Below are 26,552 nucleotides of genomic sequence, written 5' to 3' on the forward strand. Positions count from 1 at the left end.
TTAAATAATTTCTTAAGTGACATGGGATTTGGAATAGAAATCAGACAAAGGCTTAGTCACTTGCAGTGTTTTTGTGAATGTTTAGAACTTAGCACTATGTGAATGTGATGAGCCCAGTGAATGACATCTGAGTATTTGGAAACAAGTGATCACTATTTTTACACTGTCTATGAAACAAAGACACAGGTGTTCCTTCTCTGGCTCTGCTTCTCAGCGATCTCTTTACAGTGCTGACTACATGTTGTTAGGACAGTCCAAAATGTTAACGAGATGGAGAGTCACTGATGGAATTATGTATATGTCAGTTTTATTTTTGAAACTTCTAAAACAAAATGTGATCCTTAAAACTATTTTCAAGATAAAATACTTTAACATAGGAACAAACTTAACATAAAAAAGAGAAGTTCTTACCTACTACTTATTTGATAAGTATGCTTTTAATTTTGAACTTTATCAACTACTTCTTCTTCCTGCACATATTTAAATAACCTTATTATTTTTCTTCCTTGATTTAGGTTAAAGTGATGAATTGCAATGACTAATTTTCAAATACTAAACCAACCTTTCTATTCCTGGATAAACTTAATTTGGTCATGATATGATATATTTTTAAACTATTGCTAGACTGAATTTGGTAATATTTTTATTAGGATTTTTATACCTAAATTCATTTTATAGGTTAAAGGACCTAGCTTCTTTTCAATGCAATGTCCACTCTTTAATGTCTTGTAATGTCATAAAACTAGTATTTCTTCCACTCTCTATAAGAGGGAAAGGCTGATGTTACTTCTTCCTTAAATGTTTGCTAAAGGGCCAGGTGTGATGGTGTACTGAGGAGGCTGAAGCAAAAGAATCAGGAATTTGAGACAAGCCCAGGCTACAAAGTGAGTTAGAGGCCAGCCTAGGCAATTTAGCAAGACCCTGTCACAAAAAGAAAAAGTTTGTCCCTATGTTAATTAAAATTGCAAAAAGAAGTATTTTTTAGTCTTCAAGTTATTTACACAAAGAGACTGAATAACATGTTGGGGCCACGACTATGCTGAAAAGTTGGCTGAAAATAGTAAGAAACAAAACACTACATATGGTTAAAAGTCTTGGCAATCTATTTTTAAATGATCTTGGGAAAAGACTGGAAGAAAATATACTGAAGTGCAATGGTGTCATGGTTGAATTTTTTTCAGCTTATATTCCTATTTCATATTTCATATAATCCACATTTTATTTTTATAATTTTTGTGCAGCATAAAACAAACTTTCTATGAAATAAAAACAAAAGTTTATAGAAAATCTCTATTATAGGAAGGTTTTAAACTGGATTATAATGTTTTAAAAATTAGTCACAAGACTATTCAGATTTTTTAATTCTAATTTATAACTTTGGTAAAGTTACAATTTCATAAATTTTAATTTCCATCAATTATTTCTATTTATGACCACTTTTCACAATACTCCCTTATGAATTTTAATGCTATATAAGATATTTAGTAATGTTCATTCTTCCATTGCTGATAATGGCTAGTTGTGCTATCCTTTTTCTTTATCAGTCCTACCAGGAGTTATAAATTTCATTAGACTCAAGGTTTTCATTAAAATCAAGTTTTGTTTTATTGATTCTATTTATTGTACATTTATCTTCTATTTTATTAACTTCTGTTCTCTTTACTGATAACTTTTTCTTACTTTTCTTTACCTTTAATTTTCTGGGGTTTTTTTCTAACATCTGGAGATGGTGCTTAATTCACCAATTTTCAGTACTTTCTAATATGTGTGTAAGACTGAAATTTCTCACTCACATAGCTTTAGCTACATCTACAAGTTTCCATACATAGTACTTTAATCATATTTCAGTACAAAATTTATCCCAATTTACATTAACATTTGCTCTTTCCAAACATAGAGATTTGCAGGTTTTTTGTTATTAGTTTCTAGCTAAATTCCACTGGGGTCAGAGAATGTATTGATTTCAGTTTTTGAAGATGTGCATGTGATGATCTAGGGTACTTGGATCATGCGTTCCTCACATCAAATCTGTTCACCATGGAGCTCAAATTTTTCTGATTCCTTATTAATTTTTCTTCTACATTTTCTATCAGTTACTGAAAAGGAGTGTTAAACATTTCCCATTTTGAGTGTGGATTTGTCCACTTCTCTTAGTTTGGTCAACTGATCTAAATACATTTTGGGTTTTTTTGTTTTTGTTTTTGAGACGGGGTCTCAAAGTGGCCTTAAATACACAATCCTCCTGTCTCAGCCACTGAAGTGCTGGGATTATGGGCATGTGCCACCATGCCTGGTTTAAATATACTTCTGGGACATTATTAGAGACATATAAATTCAAAACTACATATATTCTTTGTAAACTGAAAAATGTTTTACTTTACCACTGCCACTGAGTGAAAATATCTACCTAGATTCATACTCTATTCACCTCATCAAGTGTAATTTTGAAAGATACCACAAATATGGAAAATTTTAGAGTTCAACATTTCAGTCAAATGCTATATTTTCAAAGCAGAATTATACATTCTTAAGCAGATGTTCTAATATTTCAGTCCAAAGTTCTGTTCTAGCTAGAACAGAACTGTTAAATATATGTGGAACTTTAAAAGTTCTCAAACTTCTAAACATTTCAGTAGCACACACATTCAGTTCTGGCAATTGGGACAGACAAAATACAAACAAAAAAATAATTACCTTCTTTTACCCTTAAAAGACAATCTTTTGTACAGAAGTTCTATGCAGCCATTCTTAAATTTTTTTAATTGGTAAATGATCTCTAAAATAAATGGTACAAAGGCACAAACAAATACAAAAAGTGTACACACAAATTGGAAATTAATTCTGAATATTGTCTTTGAGGTGCCACAGAATCATCTTATAGGTAAGATGGGTCTCATCAATAAAGCAAACAAATCACTTTATTTCCAGTAACTAAATTCTCTTAATCACATGGCATTTCAAATTATAGTAATATACATCAAATACTACAACAAGCTAGATGTAGTGGTGCACAACGGCAATCTTGGCACTTAGGAAGCTGAGACAGAAGGAGTCCAAGTTCAAGGCCAGCCAGGACTACATGGCAAGATCCAAGCCAGCCTGAGCTAGCTATAAGATCCTGTCTCAAAAACACAAAACAAAGCAAACCAAAAAGGGCTTGGGGCATGGCTCAAGTTGTAGAACACCTGCATAATAAGCACAGCGCCAGCCCTGTGTTCAAACCCCAGTACAATCAAAAACAAAACAAATACCATTCTTCTTTTCCTTACTAAACCTAGACATTTAGTGTGTGCTTCCAATTAAATCTCATTTCACTTTTACTCGATTCATATACATTTTTTTCAATTATTAAATTCTGTATTTGATTCCCAACACCAAAAAGAAATGACGTAACAGTTAGGTATGGTAGTATACACCTGTAGTCCCAGCTACTCAGGAGGCTGATATGGAAGAAATCACTCGAGCCTGTAAGTTTGAGACCAACCTGGGCAACATAGTGGGAAGTTGTCTCAAAACAAAAGTAAAACAAAAGCAAACAAAAAACATACAATGAATTTTTTCACTAATGCTAGGAAAACCTGAACCTTTAACTCCCCATGGCTCTGTGGCTTAATTCCCAAGAATATATTTACTTTTCTCTGATATATTTTTCTTTCTAGAGTTAAGAATATCTCAGAAACACATCTTGCCAATTTCATAAAATCACTATTAAATTAAAAAATAAAAAGTAGAATTTAGACAAACAGTAGTATGCTACTAAGAGAAGTAACTTGGCATAATAGTAAAAGTACAAACTCAAGTTTCACAGTTGTATATTTGAGTTTTGCCATTTAATGGCCCACATAACCTAAGACAAGTTCTTTTTGTCTAAACTTCCTTACCTTGCAAACTGGGATAATAATGGTACCTATATAAGGTCATAATGATAAATTTAAATTATTCATGTAGAAAAGACAAGCATGCCAGACACATAATTACTGTCTGAAAACAGTAAACCTATGTTTTTGTAATATATCAGCAAACAAGAATTGCCTTTCATAAAACTTTACATTCAGAAATAAAATGCCAGGGAAAATGATGGAGGGGTGAATGTAACGAAGATATATCATAAGCACATATGTAAATGTCAGAATGAATGCTCCTGTACAACTATTATATGGTAATAAATAAATAAAATAGCATGAAGACTGAAATTGGATGGCATCACTGTACTGTGATCTTAGGCTGCTAACAAGATCCTAGAATAGATACCACCTCAACATTTACCTGCAGTGAGACTACTAACCTAAATCAGTCTATGAGAAACAGAAAGTCTACTTACTGTTAACTGCTACCCACTCATTTAGATCTTCCCCCTCAGGAAGCATGACAGCCATCCGGAGGTTGCCACTGCCAAGTGTGGCTTCTGCATGTTTTAAGAGCTCATACTGGTGAGAACCCTCTGGGATGTTCTTCTTTGGTTTAAAAGTTTTAGAGGAGCGACTACCACTATGAATAGAAAAGGGGAGAGAAAAGGCACTTCATTATTTAAGGCAAGCCCATTAATAGAATCTACATTATATCACTAGATAACATAATAGAGTGATCTTAAACATCCAAAAATTAACAGCAACTACACTGTTAGCCCCCCTTTAGCATTCAACCTAAACTAATATATTGGCTACATTAAATCCTTGTATATAATTACTGTAATGACTGTGTTCTCTACCCAAAATGCCTTCAAACTTTCTCTACATTCTCTTACACATTAGGAGAAAAACAAAGATGTTTTGACTGTAACTAACCCAGCTCCTCACAATAATGACTCAAAATTATAGACTGTAATCTATAAAACCTAAAAGTACTTCCATGATAAATTTTATTTTATTTCTTTTTGCCCCTATTTTTCTCATTGTAATACAAATAAATTTGTTTCTTTCTTATCAGAAGCATAAGGATACAATTTTACAGCAATAAAACACAAAATCCTAGAGCAAGAAAATAAAAACCTAAATGTTCTATCCAGTTATAGGAAGCATCAGCAATCAATCCAGATTTCTGGTTAAACAGACATGTAGCTATACATTAGTAGGATGATCTGCTCAAATTTCTGAATATACATATATATACATATATATATGTACACACACACATAGTACATGCATGTACACATATACATATAGTTGGCCCTCTGTATTCATGGGTTCTATATTGGTGAACTCAACCAAACAAGGATTGAAAATACTTGGGAAAAAAGTGCATCTGTCAACACACTTTTTTCTTGTCATTCTCTAAACAATAGAGTATAATACCTATTTACATAGCACTTACATTGTGTTAGGTATTGTATTAGAGATGACAAAGTATCCTGGAGGATATATGTAGGTTATATGTAAGTGTCACATTATTTTATAAAAGAAACTTAAATACCTGCAGATTTTGTTATCTGTGGGTAATTCCAGTCCCAATCCCTCACTGACATGGGGGAACAAATGTATGTATATATTTTTAATGGATCAATTGAAACTAGAATTAGAAATAGTGTTAAGAGTTTGTAAGAGATGGAATCTTCAGTAAATGCTGGCAAGTTCTTACCAAATTATATTGATAATATTCTATTCACATGAAAAGGAATAGATTGAAAAGAATAAGAAGAGGCTGGATAAGTGGGAACTCTCTAGTTTCATATTAAATTCATATCAGCAAAACATTTCAACATTTAAAAATATGAATGTGAAAACAGGTTCCTAAAAAGAACACATTAACAATGGTTGTACTTTCCAAGTTCTCCATAGTTTTTCTCCCACACTCAACCCCTAAAATCCTATCCTCTTCCCCCAAGATAAAGTAGTAGTTCTCAACCCTTAGTTGTATATTATGATCACCTGGGGTTCTTTCAAAAGGTCTTGAGTAAAGTGAGAATCTACCAGTCAATCCAAATGATGGCTATTTATTACTCTAAGTGGCATTTTCATTTAAATGTTAGGTATCATCTCAAGTGTATAATTAGAATTAAATTGATGTTTCTCAACTCCATACATACTCTCCTCTCATATCTCTACTCAACAGCCAACAGATCTCTTTAAAAAAGCACTAATATTACTCCTCTGCGAGTAAATCCAAAGATCAAATATTAACAAAATATAGTCAAGCCCTAGACTCACACTAGAGCATGGAAATTTTTCTTTAATCAGGTAATGCATTAAACACCAAATTCTCCCCAAGAATCTCTAAAATGTAATTATAAAAACGTAAATTTGTGTATATTAACATCACTATGAATTCCAAGCTTGTGGTTTATTTCATTTATTTCCTCACTTTAATCAAAATTTGTTGTAAGAAACATACATCACCAGTATATTCTATAAAAGGATGTTTTACTAATTCATGTGTTAATAACTACAAAAACGGCTCTACTATGACCGATGTGTTGTTAAGTCTTCAGTCAGGGTGTTAAGTACACTCCTTTAATTAGCCCACCACATGGCTCAGATCAATGCAACAACTGCAAATGTGACAAGCACCTCCGAAAAGGGCTGCCAGAATACAACAGAAGTTCAAGTATCTCAGCTGTGCATGCACACAGGAGGGTCAAAGTCTCACTATACCTCAAAACCATTTACCTCTCTGCCTCAGAAATTTAGGTTTCACAATGCCTTCTGGATCACTGCCCCTTCTAGAATTGGTCTTCCACCAAACTAAGTCTACCTCACAAGATCTTATACTTTGGTAGAAAGACAAAAAAACTGAGTTTTATTTTTATATAGGCCAGCTTTCATACACATTAGCTCCTTTCTCAGGCAAATTATCTTATTTTCTACAGCCTTTTTTCCTTAATAGTGAAAACCTAATAAAAACAACAAAACATCACCAATCCTGTATCACAACACTTGAAAAGTGAGAAAATAGCACATGTGAAAAAGCCTTTAAAACAATAAAATGCTGGGCAGCTGTTAGCATTTTTCATTATTTTCCTTTTCTTGAACCAGAATAACTCAGAATAAAGAAAAAAAAATGATAGTGCAATGCCCAAAGTTATATTCAACCCTCAATCCCACCACCATTCCCTAAGACTACATGGGGAAAAATATAACCTTAATTTGAAAACTAGGGTTTTTATACATCAAATTCAAAGCAGAATTTTTAAACTTTTATTTTGTGTATGTTTTGTGTGTATTGTGCTTTTGTGATGCTCACATCAAGGTTTAGGTGATCACAGAATAACCCCAAACTTATACTGGATATCAAAAAATGTAAGTATTTGATTTTTTTTGAGGCTACTGTAAATGGAATTGTTTTCATACATTCTTTTTCAGTTTGCTCATTGTTAGTGTATAGAAATGCTAATGATTTTTCTATGTTGATTTTATATCCTGCGACCTTGCTATAGCTATTGATGGTGTCTAGGAGCTTTTGAGTAGAGTTTTTTGGGTCTTTAAGGTATAGGATCATATCGTCTGCAAATAGGGATATTTTGACAGTTTCTTTACCTATTTGTATTCCTTTTATTCCTTCTTCTTGCCTAATTGCTCTGGCTAGGAATTCCAGTACTATGTTGAATAGGAGTGGAGATAGTGGGCATCCTTGTCTCATTCCTGATTTTAGAGGGAATGGTTTCAGTTTTTCTCCATTAAGTATAATGCTGGCTGTAGGTTTGTCATATATGGCTTTTATAATGTTGAGGTACTTCACTGCTGGTGGGAATGTAAATTAATACAACCACTCTGGAAAAAAATTTGGAGGCTTCTTAAACATCTAAACATTGATCTACCATTTGATCCAGCAATACCACTCTTGGGGATATACCCAAAAAAATATGACATAGGTTACTCCAGAGGCACCTGAACATCCATGTTTATTGCGGCACTATTCACAATAGCCAAGTTATGGAAACAGCTAAGATGCCCCACTACCGACAAATGGATTAAGAAAATGTGGTATTTATACACAATGGAATTTTATGCAGCCATGAAGAAGAACGAAATTTTATCATTTGCTGGTAAATGGATAGAATTGGAGAACATCATTCTGAGTGAGGTTAGCCTGGCCCAAAAGACCAAAAATCATATGTTCTCCCTCATATGTGGACATTAGATCAAGGGCAAACATAACAATGGGATTGGACTTTGAGCACATGATAAAAGCGAGAGCACACAAGGGAGATATGAGGATAGGTAAGACATCAAAAAACTAGCTAGCATTTGTTGCCCTTAACACAGAGAAACTAAAGCAGTTACCTTAAAAGCAACTGAGGCCAATAGGAAAAGGGGACCAAGAACTAGAGAAAAGGTGAGATCAAAAAGAATTAACCTAGAAGGTAACACACACGCACAGGAAATGAATGTGAGTCAACTCCCTGTATAGCTATCCTTATCTCAACCAGCAAAGACCCTTGTTCCTTCCTATTATAGCTTATACTCACTCTACAACAAAATTAGAAATAAGGGCAAAATAGTTTCTGCTGGGTATTGAGGGGGTCGGGGGGAGAGGGAGGGGACGGAGTGGGTGGTAAGGGAGGGGGTGGGGGCAGGGGGGAGAAATGACCCAAGCCTTGTATGCACATATGAATAATAAAAGAAAAAATAAATTAATTAAAAAAAAAATAAAGAGACCTGAAGGGTACTTCTACAGCCACAAAAAAAAAAAAAAAGAAAAGAAAAGAAAAGAAAGAAAATGTGGTATTTATACAGAATGGAATTTTATGCAGCAATGAAGGAGAATGAAATGTTATCATTCGCAGGTAAAAGGATGGAACTGGAGAAAATCATTCTGAGTGAGGTTAGCCTGCCCCAAAAGACCAAAAATCTCATGTTCTCCTTCATATGAGGACATTAGATCACGGGCAAACACAACAAGGGGATTGGACTTTGATCACATGATAAAGCGAGAACACACAAGGAAGGTATAAGGATAGGTAAGACACTCAAAAAACTAGATAGCATTTGTTGCCCTCAATGCAGAGAAACTAAAGCAGATACTTTAAAGCAACTGAGGCCAACAGGAGAAGGGGACCAGGAACTAGAGAAAAGGTTAGATCAAGAAGAATTAACTTAGAAGGTAACATACATGTACAGGAAAGCAATGCGAGTTAACTCCCTGTATAGCTATCCTTATCTCAACTAGCAAAAACCCTTGGTCCTTACTATTACTGTGTATACTTCAACAAAATGAGAGATAAGGGCAAAATAGTTTCTGCCTGGTAGCGAGGGGTTAGGGGGTTAAGGGGAGGAGGGTAAGGGAGGGGGCAGGGGGAAGGGGGGAGAAATGACCCAAACATTGTACGCACATATGAATAAAAAAAAATGTAGTATCTTTCAAATCTCTTTCATCATTTTGCTAATTTCTTCTTCCCTTACTTAGGAAACCACAAATTATTACCTGGTCTTCAATTTTTTGTTTGTTTTTTGAAAGTCTGAAAATTGACTTTTTGTAAAAACAAAACAAAAAAGGTACAGAGATTAGATTCTTACTCGACATTCTGAGTTCCCTGCAGACTCTTAACTCTCTTCTCTGTTCCCCATTCCACATACATTCAAACTTAAGGCTTTCAAGTCCACCACTTAATTTCTTTCTATCTGAGTCTTCTGCCTAATCCAAGCAGAATATCCTAACCATTCAACATTCAAAAAGAAAATAATCTTTCAAAAAAATTTATTAGAGGGCTGGTGAAGTGGCTCAAATGGCGGCATGCCTGCCTAGCAATCACAAGACCCTGAGTTCAAACCCCAGTCCCACCAAAAAAGATTTTTTAAAAATTAAGCTTTTTACTCAATTGCCACTTGAAACTTCTACCAATACCCAATACCCTAGAAAGGGGCAGGCAGGCAAACTTGCTCTTCATTCTTAGGTCAAAAATCCAATTGACAAAGTCCTTAAATTCAAAACCACAAACAGCAGCATGTACACAAAAGTTCTCATCAGTAAATACAATCTCTTATCGCAATAATGTATGACCAAATGCATATATCGCACACAGCATTTTAAGATATGTGAGCGGGGCATGGTGGTGTAACTGTAGTCCCAGAATTTAGGAAGCTGAAGCAGAAGTATACCAAATTGGAGGCCAGCTGGACTACATAGCAGGTTCCAAATCAGCCTGAGCTACGTAGGGGGACACTATCTCAAAATGAATGAATGAATGAATAAGTAAATAAATAAATAAAATATATGTGAATGCTAATCTTAAAAAAATTTCAAAAGCATACTACTGCCCTTTATTCCACTCTCTTCAGAAGAAATCAATTACCAATATCTTATTACCTTCCCAGACAGCCTATGCCTATACAGGTATAAAATGTTTATACCTATTTGTTTGCATTCACCAATAGTAGTCTACTATAGTATACTAAATAGTGCTGCTCACTTAATGTCTCCAGGAGGTTACTGCACATTAAGGTATAAGTAGAGCTAGTGCGTTCTTTCTAAGTACTTTATATAGATAAATAATAATAGTTTTATCAGTCATCTATTGATAAACAGGTTATTTTTAGTTATTTGTTACTACTATAGAAAGCATTCTGTGCATATGCATATATGAAGGATAAATTCCATAGCCAGGCATCAGTGGCTCATGCCTATAATCCTAGCTACTCAGGAGGAAGAGATCAGGAGGATCATGGTTCGAAGCCAATCTGGGCAAATAGTTCAAGAGACCCTACCTCAAAAAAACCCTTCACAAAAATAGGACTGGTAGAATGGCTCAAGGTGAGGGCCCTGAGTTCAAGTCCTAATACTGCAAAAAAAAAATTCCTAGAATTGCTGTGCTAAAGGGAATATATACTTTAAACTTTTCTATAGTGCTTACATTCCCCCCAAATAAGGTATACCCTTCTAAAACCCTACTAACAATGGCCTTTGAGGATAGGGATTGGACTGCAATGTCCAATGCCTCTTGGTAGTTCCCAACAAAGCACCATAGCTATGAAGAATTCAGAGATTTCTGATTAGAATGTGAATGATGGATATTGTAGTAACAGTTCCTCACATTACCCTGATGCCACCTGCTGTCCAAATAAACATCCAAGATATTCAGGTTTGTTTTCCTCTTACTTCCCATTTGAAGGGAAGTTCATTTTTAGAGCAACACAGGATAGTTTGTCTAGAAAATAACTCAATCCTAGGAACATCTTTGAATGCATATCTCCAGTCTTCCAGTTTGATTTACCTTTTAAGTTTCAATAATATCATGTGATTTGAGTCTCTCTGAGATTCTCAAAAACATATGAAGTCTTATAGTGATGCCCAGGTTAATTCCTACAAACCATCCTACCAGTTCAACATTGTCATCCATCATTACCTTAAGTTTAATCCATTTATTGTTCAATCCAACTACTGGCAAAGTTATTCTCTAGGATGGACTGAGGGGATCTTAAAGCTGAAGGCATGAAGGTGAGGGGAAGAGACTTATAGAGAATTAAAAACAGAGGCACTAGCAGGAGTTACAAGATTAGACCCTGTATATTTTGACAGTGGATAGTATGTCAACTTACTCAAAATCAGAGGCAATTAACATCTATTAATGTGTATCAATAGCTCCATCCCTTCAAGATTCAGTGACTTACTCTGACCACACAGGCAGTTCAATGGCAGAACTTGGGCTTAATAACAATCCATTGTCCTGAAGAAATCATTTAGTATTACTGAGTCTTAGCTTCCTTATCTATAAAATGGAAATAACACCAGTGGCAAGAACTCCACGACTATTACTTTTCTTTGTTCTAACTCTAGGCTTGAACCTGACATTCCTATCAGTAGCTCCTTCCAAACATGAGTCCAATACTAAAGACCAGGTACTTGATATTGGTTGTTAATTGACAGTTTCACTCAACTTCAGGCTAAGAACTCCTACACTAACATAGTAACAATGATGATTAATCTTAACATTTCCTGCAAGCTTTGTCCCAGTATTTTATATGCATTATTTTATTCAATCCTCGTAAGTATCACATACATGCTATTATTTTAGTTTATGGATGTGAGGTTTAATATACAAAATATGACAAAGTTTATAAAAGTGGTAAATTAAGAAAACAAATTTTAAATTTCTAAAGCCCATTCTTAAGGCTAGGGTAACAATTCAGTGGTAGAGCATGTGCTTAGCCTGCACAAGGCCCTGGGTTCAATGCCCAGCACCAAAATAAACTAATTAAATAAAGTCAATTCTCTTACCCACTACCCAACACTACTCAATGCTGTATTTTCTATCCAATTATTTCTAACAATTTTCTTCCATATCACCACATTTTAACCAAGTCACTCATAAAACAATGCAAGGTTAATTACTACTGAGAAACTACACAGGCACATTTTCAAAACAATCTTCAAACTACCTAATCTCATTTCCTCTCCTCACACATATTCTAATTTATATGAATACTTAGCACATACTCTGCCATTAAAGAAAATTAAAATTCCATCCAACAGTAATTTACACCTAAAGTTTGCCAAACCCAGGCTTTCTGAAAGTCCTATAGGCATCTGCAAAAAACATTAGAAGTTAAGTAGGGGCATAGCTCAAGTGATAGAGTGCCCAGCTAGTGAACACAAGACCCCAGTTTAAATCCTAATACCACCCAAAAAAAAAAAAAAAAGTTAGAAGTTTTCAAAATAAAATGTGTTCTATTGGACTGGCATAGTGGTTCAGCAGTAGAGCACCTGCCTAGCAAACATGAAGACCTAAGTTCAAACTCCAGTACTGCAAATAAATAAATAAATAAAATGTGTTTTATAAATAAAGCTAAAAACTAAAGGCTAAAAGCTATACATTTTAAGAGATCATATTGATTTAAGAAAGATAGCAGTGTGAACAAACATCGACTTACATTTCTGAAAAAGGCCTTTTTAAATTGCTATTATCAGTTGGTTTTACTATCACTGTAACTGCTAGGAAAGTTAAAAGCAGTTAGCAATGAAAGAAAACACCATCAGAAGAACAGAAATTGAAGAACTCTGATAAGATTAAAAAGTTGATGAGATCAGGGTGTAACAGCACGCACCTATAATCACAGAATTTAGGAAGCTGAGACAGGAGGATCTGAGTTTGAGGCCAGCTTTGACTACATAGCAAGTTCCAGAGAGCCTCAAGTACATAGCAAGACCCTGTCTCACCCTCCCCCCTAAAAATAAAACTAAGACCAAAAAAAGTTGATGAGCTACAGTGGGAAGGAAAGTCTTACAAAACTTAGTCTAGGACATGTCCAGTAGAGATTGCTATAAAGATTTCCACATTCAAAATCTGGACTATAAGAAGGAGACACACAGGGGACTCTTACATGGTAACTTTACCAAGTGTCTACACAAGTAAATTCCAATATTCCTCTGCTGGCCTTTTACTGACAAGTAGACAAGTGGTGGCAGATATGTAACACTAGACTAAAGCTCAGGAAAGGAAGAAACGGAATTACTACCTCCCAATGAGGTAAAGGGACAGCACAATCAAGTGAGAATCTTGGCATACCTCTCTACCGGTGTCTATTCATACTGCTTCCTGTCACCAAAGGCAAGCTCCTATAATCAAAGACCGCATTCATCAAGAAGTGAACCAAAACCCAATATTCTCAAACACGTAAGTGAGCAGACAACTCAAATCATCAAACTTTACAGGTAAACCAGTATCACAAAAGAACTACTGAACTCAATAACTAATACTAAAGAAAAGTGAGCAAAGAACATAGTAAATGTAATTAATGCCTTTAGGAATAACAAAGATACTATTATTTCCATAAAAAAGAGTTTATTATGAAAAGAAACACTCAAGAGTAGAAGAATTAAAGTCCTCATTTAATAAAGTGAGGTTAAGTCAAGAGATACTGTCCACAGTTGGTGGAATACAAAAAAAAAAAAAAAAAGAAAGAGAGAGAGAGTTTTAGATCTTTAGTCTAACGCTCTCCTAACTGGGCTATTTCAGCTCCAAAAACATGAGTTTTAAATATGATTGCACAACCCTTGGAAAATACTAAAAACATCAAGTTACATACAGTAAATGGGTGATTTGTGAAGTATATAAGTATATCTAAATAAAGCAATTTCAAAGGCACAAAGAAGGCTGGGAGCATGGCTCAAGTGGTAGAGCACTTGCCTGGCATATGTGAGGCCCTAGGTTCAACCCCCAGTACTGCAAAAAAAAAAAGGAAAAAAGGAAAGGCAAAAGAAAAAACATAATTGAAGTCATACAAGTCAACAGTGGCTGTCACATACACAGTCAACTGATCTTTGACCAAGAAAGAAAGGCAATTCAATAGAGAAAAAAAGGCTTTTTCAACAAATGGTGACTAATCTTTGGGAAATCTATATACAAAAACATAAATCTAGACTACATTTAACACCTTTCATAAAAATTTTGAATTGTGGGCTGACAGAGTGGCTCAAGCAGTAAGAGCGCCTGCCTAACAAGTGTGAGGCCCTGAGTTCAAACCCCAATGCTGAAAAAAAAATTATAGATTGGATCACATACCTAAATATACAATGCAATACCATAAAACTTTTAGAAAAAAACATAGAAGAAAAATGTGTGAAACCTTGGATTTGGTGATGAATTTATGCATACAAAATCATCTCAAAAGAAAAAAATGATAAAATTTATGAAAATTAAAAATTAAAGGTAAAGAGGACAAGTCACTGCCAAGCAAAAATGTTTGAAAACCACTTACAGTATATATGATAAAGGACTTGTATCCAAAATATACAAAAAAGCTCTTAGAATCAAACCACTTACAGCACATATGATAAAGGACTTATACCCAATATACAAAAAGCTCTTATAAATCAACAGTAAGAAAACAACATAGTGAAGAAATGGGCAAAAGAGATGAGCAAACTCAAATATATACAGAAGGCAAATAAGGATGTGAAAAGATGCTCATCATCATTTGATATCAGAGAATTACAAATTAAAACAATGAGATACTATTACACACCTATTAGAATGGCTACAATCCAAAAAACTGAAAGTATCAAATGCTGATGAGGATGCAGAACTACATGAACTCTCATTCACTTCTGGTAGGAATATAAAAACAGCTTGGCCAAAGTAGTAGGCAGTTTGGCAGTTTGTTACAAAGCTAAATATAATCTTTCATTCAATTCAGCAATCATGAGCCTAAGTACTTCTCCATTTGATTTGAAAACCTATGTCCAAACAAAATCCTGCACAGAAATATTTATAGCAGCTTCAATCATAATTTACATAGCCAAAATTATAAGGTGCCAAAAACATAGGTGAATGAACCAAAAACCATAGGTGAATAAACAAACTGTCGTATGTCCATACAATGGATTATTGGGTTCATCAGTAAAAATAAATGAGCTATCAAATCACACAAAAAAAAAAACCACATGAAGACTTAATTAAATATTGCTCAGTGAAAGAAGCCAGTTCGTAAAGTCTACATACTACAAATGTATGATATTTGGGCAAAACTAAAGAGACAGTAAATGGTAAGTCATTCTGTGACACAGGTTACTCCAGAGGCACCTGCACACCCATGTTTATTGTGGCACTATTCACAATAGCCAAGTTATGGAAACAGCCAAGATGGCCCAGCACTGACGAATGGATTAAGAAAATGTGGTATCTACACACAATGGAATTTTATGCTGCCATGAAGAAGAACGAAATGTTATCATTCGCTGGTAAATGGATGGAATTGGAGAACATCATTCTGAGTGAGGTTAGCCTGGCCCAAAAGACCAAAAATTGTATGTTCTCTCTCATATGTGGACATTAGATCAAGGGCAAACACAACAATGGGATTGGACTTTGAGCACATGATAAAAGCTTTAGCACACAAGGGAGGGGTGAGGATAGGTAAGACACCTAAAAAACTAGCTAGCATTTGTTGACCTTAACGCAGAGAAACTAAAACAGATACCTTAAAAGCAACTGAGGCCAATAGGAAAAGGGGACCAGGAACTAGAGAAAAGGTGAGATCAAAAAGAATTAACCTAGAAGGCAACACACATGCACAGGAAATTAATGTGAGTCAACTCCCTGTATAGCTATCCTTATCTCAACCAGCAAAAACCCTTGTTCCTTCCTATTATTGCTTATACTCTCTCTACAACAAAATTAGAAATAAGGGCAAAACAGTTTCTGCTGGGTATTGAGGGGGTGGGGAGGAGAAGAAGGGGGCGGAGTGGGTGGTAAGGGAGGGGGCAGGGGCAAGGGGGAGAAATGACCCAAGCCTTGTATGCACATATAAATAATAAAAGAAAAAAAAATGATAAGTCATTGCCAGAGGAAGGAAGGAGAAGTGACTGGGTATATTCCCAAGAAATGAAAACATATGTTAACATACAACTTGTACATTAATGTTCATAGAATTATTCATAATAGACAAAAAGAAGAAACAACTCAAGTGTCCATCAACTAATAAATGATGAATAAGAGGTAATACATCTATAAGAGAATATTATTCAGCCATAAAAAAATAAGTACTGATGCATGCCACAACATGCACAAATCATGAAAATACTATGCTAACTGAAAAGAATTCAGACAAAAAATATATGCTATCACATATTGCATGATTCCATCCATATGAAATGTCCAAAATTGGCAAATTCTTAGAGATAGAAAGAATATTATAGTTGCCAGGAGTTAGAGAGGTGGAAAAATGGAGAGGTATTACTAGTGATGATACAAGTTGCTTTTGAGAGATGATGAAAACATGCTAGAATTACATAATTGTAAAGCTTGTACAATTTTGTGAATTTACTAAAATCCAATGAATTGTACGCTTTAAGGGTGAATTTTACAGTAAGTGACTATATTTCAATGTTTTAAATGTTTAAATAAAAAAAAGACATAGCCCACCAGGCTAGAGGCATGATTCAAGTGGTAGTCTGTCTGCCTTGCAACCCAGTACCACACACACACACACACACACACACACACACACACACACACACACACACACACACACACAAAGGGGCTTACCAATTTAATGTTCTTCACCACCAGTTCAATAAGCCAGTTTCTTTCATTCATTTATTCGTGTTTGGATTTCTTCATTCAACTAACATATTTTAATGATCTATTTATTGGGGGTGGGGGGTAACTGGGGTTTGAACACAGGGCTTTGCCTTGCTCAGCAGGTTGTCTACCATTTGAGCCATGCCATCAGCCCACAACCTATTATTTTTAAAATAGAGAAGGTCCCTACTCTCATGATAAAGAGAGAAGGTAGGGAAAAAAAAAAAGAAACTATTGAGTAATGGCAACTGCTATAATAAGATTAACAGAATTAGACAATAGGATATGACAAGGCACTACATTAGATTAGGCTGTTAGAGAAGGCCCCCAAGGTCAAAGAGACCAGCAGCCAGCCATGTGAAGATATGGGGAAGAAAGTACAATCCAGGTTTAAAGAAGAAACTAGTACACAAGCAACTTTTTCAAGACAGGAGAAAGAGGTTAATTGTTGTCAGGGCATCATGAATGATGAAAACAGTGATTTGAGATGAATCAAAAAAGCTGGTAGAACCACATCAGCTAAGATTTTAGAGACCATAGTGAGAGATTTAGACTATCATTTTAAGAATAAATCAAGCCAGGTGCAAGGACTCTCTTCTATAATCCTAGCTACTTGGGAGGCAGAGATCAGAAGGATCGTTAATTCGAGACCTGCCAGAGCAAATAGTTCAAGAGACCCCATCTCAACCAATAATCCAGGCATGGTGGTGCACACCTGTCATACCAGCTATATGGAAAGCATAAATAGAAGGATCACAGTCCAGACAGGCCTAGGCATGAAAGTGAGACCCTATTCTAAAATAACTAAAGCAAAAAGGCTGGAGATATGGCTCAACTGATAGAGTGGCTGCCTACCATGAAGCCCTGAATTTAAACCCAAGTAAAGGGAGGGGTGGGGGTGAATGAAAAGCCCCTGGAGATTTAAAAAAACATAACACAGAAGTAGGAAATTGATCTCATTTAATGTTTTAAAAAAGATCATTCCGTAGCTATTATAAAACATAAATGAAAGAAAACAAAGTGCTGGCAAGAATACAGAAAAAGAAATCATAGGTACGCTGTTGGTGGTAATTCAAATTAATATAGCTATTTTTGAGGTTCCTCAAAAAAATCAAAAATAGAACTGCAATCCTACCACTTGGTCACATCCAAAGATATGAAATCAGTATGTGAAAGAGATCCATGCAGTCCCAGCATCATTCATAACAGTAAAGACAAACAGCCAAAGATAGGAAGTCAGTTCAAGTTATCTATCAATGAATAAACAGTAAAGAAAATGTCCAAAAAACAAAATAAAACCCATCAATAATATCTTTAGCAACAAAAAAAGTTGCTTCGTGAAATAAGAACAGAGCATTTTATTTTAAAAGACTCTAAATAAAATTCTTGAAATATTTTAAATGACAGCCAAAGTGAAAATTTTAAGGAAAAGGAAACAAAACTGAAGTAAACTCCCAGAATATAAGGCACAAAAAAAAAAAAGTGACAAAAAAGGAGACAGCTGGGCACCAGGGGCTCACGCCTATAATCTTAGCTACTTAGGAAGCAGAGATCAGGAGGAATGCAGTTCAAAGCCAGCCCAGGCAAATCGTTCAAGAGACCCTATCTCGAAAATACCCAACACAAAAAAGGGTTGGTTGAGTAAATCAAGAGGTCCAGCCTACCACTTGCCTAGTAAGCATAAGATCCTGAGTTCAAACCCCAGTACGAAGGGAGAGAGGGAGGGAGAGAGGGAAAAGGGAAGGAAGAAAGGAAGGAAGGAAGGAAGGGAGGGAGGGAGGGAGGGAGAGAGGGAGGAAGAGAGGGAAAAGAAAGGACCAGCTAAGAGGTCCAATATCCAAGTTATACGAAATTCAGAAAGATACAGAAAAATAAGAACAGGTTGTAGGAAGGAAATAAATCACAAATTTTCACAGAATTGAAAGTGCCTTTTTTAGATTGACTAAGGACACTCCACCACTGAATCACAATAAACCCATACCAGACGATGCCATTACGGAATTTCAGAAAAATGAAAGCAAAATCCTGAAAATAAGGTTAAAAAAAAGTTTAAAACAAAGGATCAGGGCTGGCAGAGTGACTCAAGTGGTAGAATGCCTGCCCAGCAAGTGTGAAGTCCCTGAGTTCAAACCCCAGTATTACCAATAAAAAAAAAAAATACAAAACTATGCAAGGATCAGAAAGGCATTTAGACTTCTCTACAACAAACTGAACTTGGACTCAGATAAATTAAAGCTAAATTCTGTGGTAAGATTATTTTCAATCAAGAATTCTACTCTCCTTTGACATAAAAGTAGATTATATTTTTAGATAAAGTCTTAAAATATTTACATTCTTCTTCTTTCTAGAGAAATTTTAGAAGAGCTAAGAAAAATCAAGAAAAAGGACACAGGATTCAAGAAACAAGAAATCCAGCCCAAAAGCTGTACAAGAGGAATCCCCAGGCTGAAAGTAAAGGGAGACTGCAAAACTGGCAGCTATGCAAGATGACTAGATAATATGAACCAATACAGTCTGGAACAGTTCAGAATGCTCCAAGACACTTATTCAGAAGATAAAGTGAAAGAATATGAATGTATTAGAGATGTTTGAATATGAAAGAATGATAAGTGTATAGAAAGTTAATAAAACAATCCCAGAGACAAAATACATAAAGTTATTCAGGAAAGGAAAAACAAAATTATAATACTGTACTTGGTTCAACCATCCAGCATTTATTTATATGGTATTAAACTATATTGAGAATGTGTCTAGTATGTGAGATTTGGTGGTAATGATGAGATTGAAATCCTTTTCTTTCATGATGAAAATATAATAGTAAATACCAGAAATGAAGAAATCAAGAAGTAACAATGTAAATATTAGAAATATGAAATTAAACACCAAAACTATCAGATAAAGAGTCCAAAGTAGAGTTGGGCACTGTGGCTTATGCCTGTTACTTCACTCACCTGGGAGTTGGAGATAGGAATCAGGGTTTGGGACTACCATACGCAAAAACATTAGCAAGACCCTATCTCAAAGAACAATTCAAGCATGATGGTTCATGCCTGTAATCCTTTTAAATACACTGGAAGCAAAAGGTAGGAAAATCTCACTGTCTGAAGCTGGCCTGGGCAAAAAGCACAAGATTATCTGAAAAATAACTGAACCAGAAAGGGTTGAGGGGAGTGGCTCAAGTGGTAGAACAGTAGACCTTGAGTTCAAACACAAGTACTGCTCAAAAAAAAAAAGAGAGAGCGAGAGACAGAGTTCAAAATGGTTATTATAACTAGAAAGCAAAGAAAGTTGTTTTTAATCAAAAGCCTTATAGGACAATTTCACTTGAATCTATATTCAACTATGTACCTGTGCAGCAATGACAAAAGTAAAAACAATTTAAAAAATTTGAAAGATTACCCAAGCATAGTGACTCATGCCTGTAATCCTAGCTATTCGGGAGGCTGAGATCAGAAAGATCACATTACTAGGCCAACCTGGGCAAAAAATGTTCATGAGACTCTATCTTAACCAACAGCAACAAAAAAAGCTGGGAGTGGTGGTACACAGCTGTCATCCCAGCTACATAGGCAAAGTACGTAGGATGTGGTCCAGGCTGGCTGGGCATAAACCAAGACCCTATTCAAGAAATATATAAAGCAAAAAGGGTTTGGGGCATAGTTTAAGTCATAGAGTGCCTGCCTAACCCTGAGTTCAAGTCACAGTACTGCCATACTGCCATTAAAAAAAAAAGAGAAAGCTTCATTAAAAAAAAAAGTTTGAACACATAATACCCAAAAGATGACAATAAACTAGAAATATTTAAAACTACTCCATCTTTCAAACATAAGCATATTGTACAATGTATTTATGATGGAGTATTTTTACAGTATACCAAAGGTAAGTCAAAACAACCTAATTATATGAAGACTTCTCATTATAGTGGTTTATTATGTAGCAGCTACTATCCTTAGCTCTACTATCAAAATGTTTATAAAAATAGTCACCCTAGAAATGTTCTTTAAAATATTCACCTTAGAAACACAGCCAAATTCAATCAATGTGATATACCAATGGCCCCTGGGAAAACCAAGAGCCATCAATTAAACACATACAACATTTAAATTTATAAAAGCAACACGCAATATGGGGTAGTGGAAAAACAGTTGGGAGTCTTAAGGCCCTAAAATCACAGTGCATTTCCAGTTTGTAGTAAGACACCTGACTGTCTGAACCTCCATTTGCCTCAGCTACAAAATGGAGAGAGCATTACACTGCAGATGCCTCAAGGACTAGAAACCAAAAAGTAAAATACTAGTGTAACTGCCTCATACAAAGATCAAAAAAAATCCATGTATTATTGTTATTTAACTCAGGCATCACCTGCTTCACATGCTGAAATGCTTGATTTTTGCAGTTAAATAACCTAGATTGGAATCGCTGGTGTAGTAGATGTTATGTGGCTCGTGGTAAGCTATTTAGTAGTTCTGAGTACAAAGAAGAGATATCAGCTCTAGCATGCAGGATAGATCTGAAAATTAAATGATATTTATAAGAAACATAAAGCACCATCTGGTATACTATCAGAGCTCAGTAACTGGCACCAGTTACATATATTTGTACCATCACTTTATCCTGTGCAGGTAGTGGCCTGCTCCACAAACAAGTTGTATCTACACAGTATACATTTTAAATTAGCAACTGCTAAGAAGAGTGAAATCATCTAATGTAACAAGATACAATCAGAATAGTAAGATGTTTAGGGGTTTTGGTAATCAAGACCAGTCTCAATAGAATTCATTTACATAACTGACAAAATGTGGCTTTGGAAAATCTCAAGATCCCAGAGCCTCAACTGAGTCATCCAAAAACAAAGAGCTCCAACTAGAATCTTGTAGAACCTAAAAATGACTAAACATAAACTACTTATCCAGAGGTTTGATCACATTCTTAACAATTCCACGCAGTCACCATAAATTTTCTAAAACATCAATTTAGGAATACAGACTACAGTTGGGCTTGGTGGTACATGTCTGTAATTCCAGCACTCAGGAGGCTGAGGCAGGAGGCTAGAGAGCTAGAGGCCAGCCCTAGCTATATAATGAGGGAAGAAAAGAGGGAGAGAGGAATGGAGGGAGGAAAGGAGGCAGGCTACATCTTGCCAAATAAGTGTTTTTATAAATAAGAGGCACAACAGCACAATGATTTTGATGAAATTACATAAATTCTGTGTTACCACTATGCAAATTTGAAGCCCAATGTCTTTGAGCTTGATGTAGAGGTGTTGACACTGGTTCCAGACACAGTCTTTTATAGGACATCTGAGAATCATCATACTTGAATTCTTCTACAGAGAGGTTGAGGCAAAACATTTCGTTCATTAAAAATGGTCTCACTTTCACCTTTCTCATTGATTTCCACTTTTCTGGTCATCAATGCTTTAAGCATAAACCCATAGGATCCAAGCACAGAACAACTATTTCTCTAAACAAGACTAAGAAGTAGGAATGGGACATGTGTGGTTGTCCACATCTGTAATCCCAGCAACTCAGGAGGCTGAGGCAGGAGGATACCTAGTGTGGGCTACCTGTTGAGTGTGAGACCAGCCTAAGTTACAAAATAAGACCCTAAAGAGTGACTAGGGAGATAGCTCAGTAGTAGAGCACTTGCCTAGCATGCTGGAGGCTCTGAATTCAATTCCCAGCACCATAAAAAAAAATGCTAGTAACAGTTAGTGGTTACCTATGTGGTGTCAGAAAAGCCCCCAAAGTAATACACTAATATAATCAAGTCTAGAAAACCAGGCACCCAAAAGAACTGTATGAAAACCCCTAGAAAGCCAGGTACTATGATATACACCTATAGTACACCTGTAGCCCCAGCTATGTGGGAGGTGGAGGAGGGAGGATCCCTTGAACTCTGAAGTTTGAGTCCAATCTGGGTAACAGCAAGATCTCTTCACTCCCCAAAACAAATGAACAAACAAAACAAAACACCTCCTTTAATCCTAATACGGTCAATTGGAAAATTAATATTTCACATTTTCTTGGACTCAGTAATGCTTCTCCATTATCTGGTATGGACTTCACTCTAGCCATTTCAACTAAGAAAGGAAGGTCAGGAGGGTGTGGCTAAAGTAGTCAAGCATAAGTCCTAAATTCAAACCCAAGTACCACCAAAACAATAAGTAAATATTAATTTTAAAAACTCATTCTTGTAATCCTATATACTTGGGAGGCAGAGAGCAGGAGATCAGGAGGATCAAGGTTTGAAGTCAACCTGGGCAAACAGTTCTCAAAACCCTATCTTGAAAATACTCAGCACAAAAAAAGGGGCTGGCAGAATGGCCCAAAGTTCAAACCCCAGTATCACCAAAGCAAAAACAAACAAAAAATTATATTATGTATTTCTTGGCAGAGCTTTCTATCAGATTCAGTAAGAAAACAAATGAATGTGTTAACCACTAGAATCTATATGCCAGTTTTATAGCTCTATGTATATCTGCCTCCCAAACATGTACATTTGATTTGCATTAAATTATGTTTATTTTCTGCATGAAACATAAAAAAGAAATAAATTCAGTCTGAGGCCGGGGTTACAGCTCAGTGCATGTGCTCAGCATATAAGAGGTCCTGTATTCAATTCTCAGCTCAAGAAAGAAAAGAAAGAGAAAGTGAGAGAAAGAAGACAAAATAAATCCAATTTGAATTAAATCTGTTTGTAATATCCCCCTTTAAAAACTGTAATACTTAGAAATATTTTCCTAATAAGTTATTAATATCCTAAAATCCTTTCCTGTAAGGATAAAATGCATTTATGGAAAAAGGATTTTTAAATTATATTCTATCATTATTTTAGACATGGCTTTTTTTCTTTTTTTGTTTTTGTGTTTTTTTGAGACAGAGTCTCACTACATAGCCCAGGCTGCCCTTGAACTAGAGATCTTCCTACTTCAGCCTTCCAAGTGCTGGGATTATAGCCACATACCACCATGATTGGCATGACTTCATTTTTAATTTCATTTATTAAAAACTCCATTATGGGGCTGGTGGAGTGGCTCAAGCAGTAACAGCACCTAGCAAGCGCAAGGCCCTGAGTTCAAACCTCCATTCTGGGTGCCAGTGGCTTATACCTATAATCCTAGCTACTGGGAAGGCAGAGATCAGGACTGCAGTTCCAGGCCAGCCTAGGCAAATAATTCTTTAGACCCTATCTCAAAAATATCCAACACAAAAAAGAGCTGGAAATGTGTTTCGAGTGGTAGAGCACCTGCCAAATAAGCATGAGCTCAGCCCTGAGGCACCAAGTTCAAAACACTGTGCTATCAAATAAAAAAACCCACAACTCCATTCTATTCAAACCCTGGTCCCAAACAACAACAACAACAAAATACCTTCATCCATTCCTATTTTAACATAAAAAGTATCTTCTTCTTTTAAAACAGAAGAAGGGTCAGGCTCACACCTATAATCTTTGATTCTCGGGAGGCAGAGATCAAGAGCAGCACAGACAGAAAGCTTGAGAGATTCCATCTCAACCAATCAAACCTGGACATGGTAGTACGTGCCTGTCACCCCAGCTATGCAAGTGACATAAAAAGAAGGACTACAGTCCAGGCCAGTCTGGGCATAAAAGTGAGACCTGACTTGAAAAATAACTAAAGTAAAAAGGGCTGGCAAAGTGGCTCAAATGGTAGAGCAAATGCAGAACCCTGAGTTCAAACCTCAGTACCACCAAAATTAAATTATAGAAGGGGATAGAGATGTAGTTCAGTGATGCGGTACTTACCTAGAAGGCACAAGCCCTAGGTTTGCTCCCCAGTACTTCCCACAAACCTCCCACACACACAAATGAAAACAGAAGAGGAAGTAAGTGTGGTAGCTCCATTTGTAATCCCAGCACAGGGCAGGCTGAAGCAAAAAGATCAAGAGTTTGAGTCCAGCCTGAGCTATAAAGTGAGTCCAAGGCCAGCCTGAAGTACACAGACAGTTTTGAAAAAATAAAATAAAATAAAAAACAACTAATAATAAGAGGGAAACGATGATGGAAAGGAATGCAACTACCCTAACTATATCATCCGAAATACAGAGAAGGGATGCCCTGAATAGTAGTGCAGGTCTATAATCTCAACACTTTGGGAGACAGAGGCAGGAGGCTAGTGAGCTTGAGTCCAGCCTGGGCTACACGGGGAGACTCTGTTTAAAAAATAGTAATAATAAAATAAATTCTTTGAAAGAATCTTTATTAACTTGTTTACTTGGCATTAATATATTCTTTCGTGACTTTTTCTTAGCAGTGCAGTGCTGGTGGGGATGCAGGGGAATGAGCACTCTCATTCACTGCTATTGGGAACATAATTTATGGGACACACTAGGAGGTAGGAAACTATCTGGCACATATATAGCAATTCTCCAAAGGTTGCTAAAAGGTCTCTATAAAACCAGGAGATTAAGATTCAATATGTAGGTGTCCCAAATCTTTCTGTGCACAACAGCCACCTTTTCATATTTTCCCTAAAATCTTTAGCAGTACTAGAGTTTGAACTCAAGGTCAGGTGCCTGCCAGGCAAGTGCTCTACCACTTGAGCCACAACCCAAGCTTCCCTAAAATCTTTAAAAGGGAAAAATTAGAGCTCTCCATCTCCTGACCAGTACCTTCTAACTCTAGCCTCCCGTGGCTGGTCAGATTCCTGAGTCCAGTTATTGTGGTTGTCTTTTTTTCCACCAGTGTTACTGTGTACCCAAGTGCTCTCAGGAGAGTGCCACCAGTGAGCTAGCTTCCTCGCTTTCAGGAGAAAGCTCTCCTCCTTGCTTTCATGAGAACCTGTTTTCGGTTGGTGATGCCGGACACCCCTTCTTGCTTTTGTGAGCCCTTATGCATGTAACAATTCCCTCAATAAATGTGTGAACTGAACTTGTGGCTCTGGGTCCTCCTTCACATGCCGCCGGCCAAGTGTGGTTGAAAGGAACAAGGCAACTGAGTGCACGCTTTCCTAGGCCTTTTAACTACACTGTTATAAACATTAGCTGCAAATACTTCACACCCATACCCAAAGCAGTTCCTTTACTCAATGCATCATCAAAGATCTTTAACCATCACCAGTCAGTGAACGTGGAACTAATGAGTTAAATACAACTATTAAGGAGTTTATTCATGTAACATGCTGATCTTCAATTTTAAGATATTTAATGGTAGAGACCACATCATATGTATTTCTGAAAGCCCCACTTTTCTCCCCCAATCAGTACTTCACTCTGCTTTACACACGAGGAATCCAATAAATATCTCAAGCATATGCAAAAAGGCCATGTATTTAAAAGACACCTAAACAAAATATGGAATATATAAACAGTTCATGTGCTGGGCCTAGGCATTTCACAAGCAAACATAATGACAGTGTTTATACAGGACTCTCTGGTTTATGAAAAGCTTCTATATACATTCTGTCATTTAATTCTCACACAAACCCAACAGAATAAGCATTCCTTACACACACTTACACACACACACACACACACACACACACACACACACACACACACACACACACACACACACACACCAGTACAGTAGAAACAGGCTAAGAAATTATGTCATCTGCCCAAAATCACATAACTAATAA

The 26,552-nt window shown here is 36.1% G+C and overlaps 1 protein-coding gene and 1 long non-coding RNA gene across 2 annotated transcripts in view; one reads left to right on the forward strand and one right to left on the reverse strand.

Annotated features, from left to right (window-relative positions):
* LOC141410959 (uncharacterized) overlaps window positions 1–23,656 on the forward strand; it is a 50,719-nt gene extending 27,063 nt beyond the window's left edge. Inside the window, exon 3 of the long non-coding RNA XR_012435786.1 lies at window positions 19,300–23,656. This is a non-coding gene — a long non-coding RNA (uncharacterized lncRNA). The remainder of the gene's footprint in view (window positions 1–19,299) is intronic.
* The window catches only part of Mob1b (MOB kinase activator 1B), a 67,166-nt gene that overhangs the window by 23,707 nt on the left and 16,907 nt on the right, over window positions 1–26,552 (reverse strand). The window contains exon 2 of the mRNA XM_074042045.1: window positions 4,322–4,488. Coding sequence (XP_073898146.1) covers window positions 4,322–4,488 — 167 coding nt within the window. The remainder of the gene's footprint in view (window positions 1–4,321; window positions 4,489–26,552) is intronic.

This window comes from Castor canadensis, chromosome 9, assembly GCF_047511655.1.
Source record: "Castor canadensis chromosome 9, mCasCan1.hap1v2, whole genome shotgun sequence".
Lineage (NCBI taxonomy): Eukaryota > Metazoa > Chordata > Mammalia > Rodentia > Castoridae > Castor > Castor canadensis.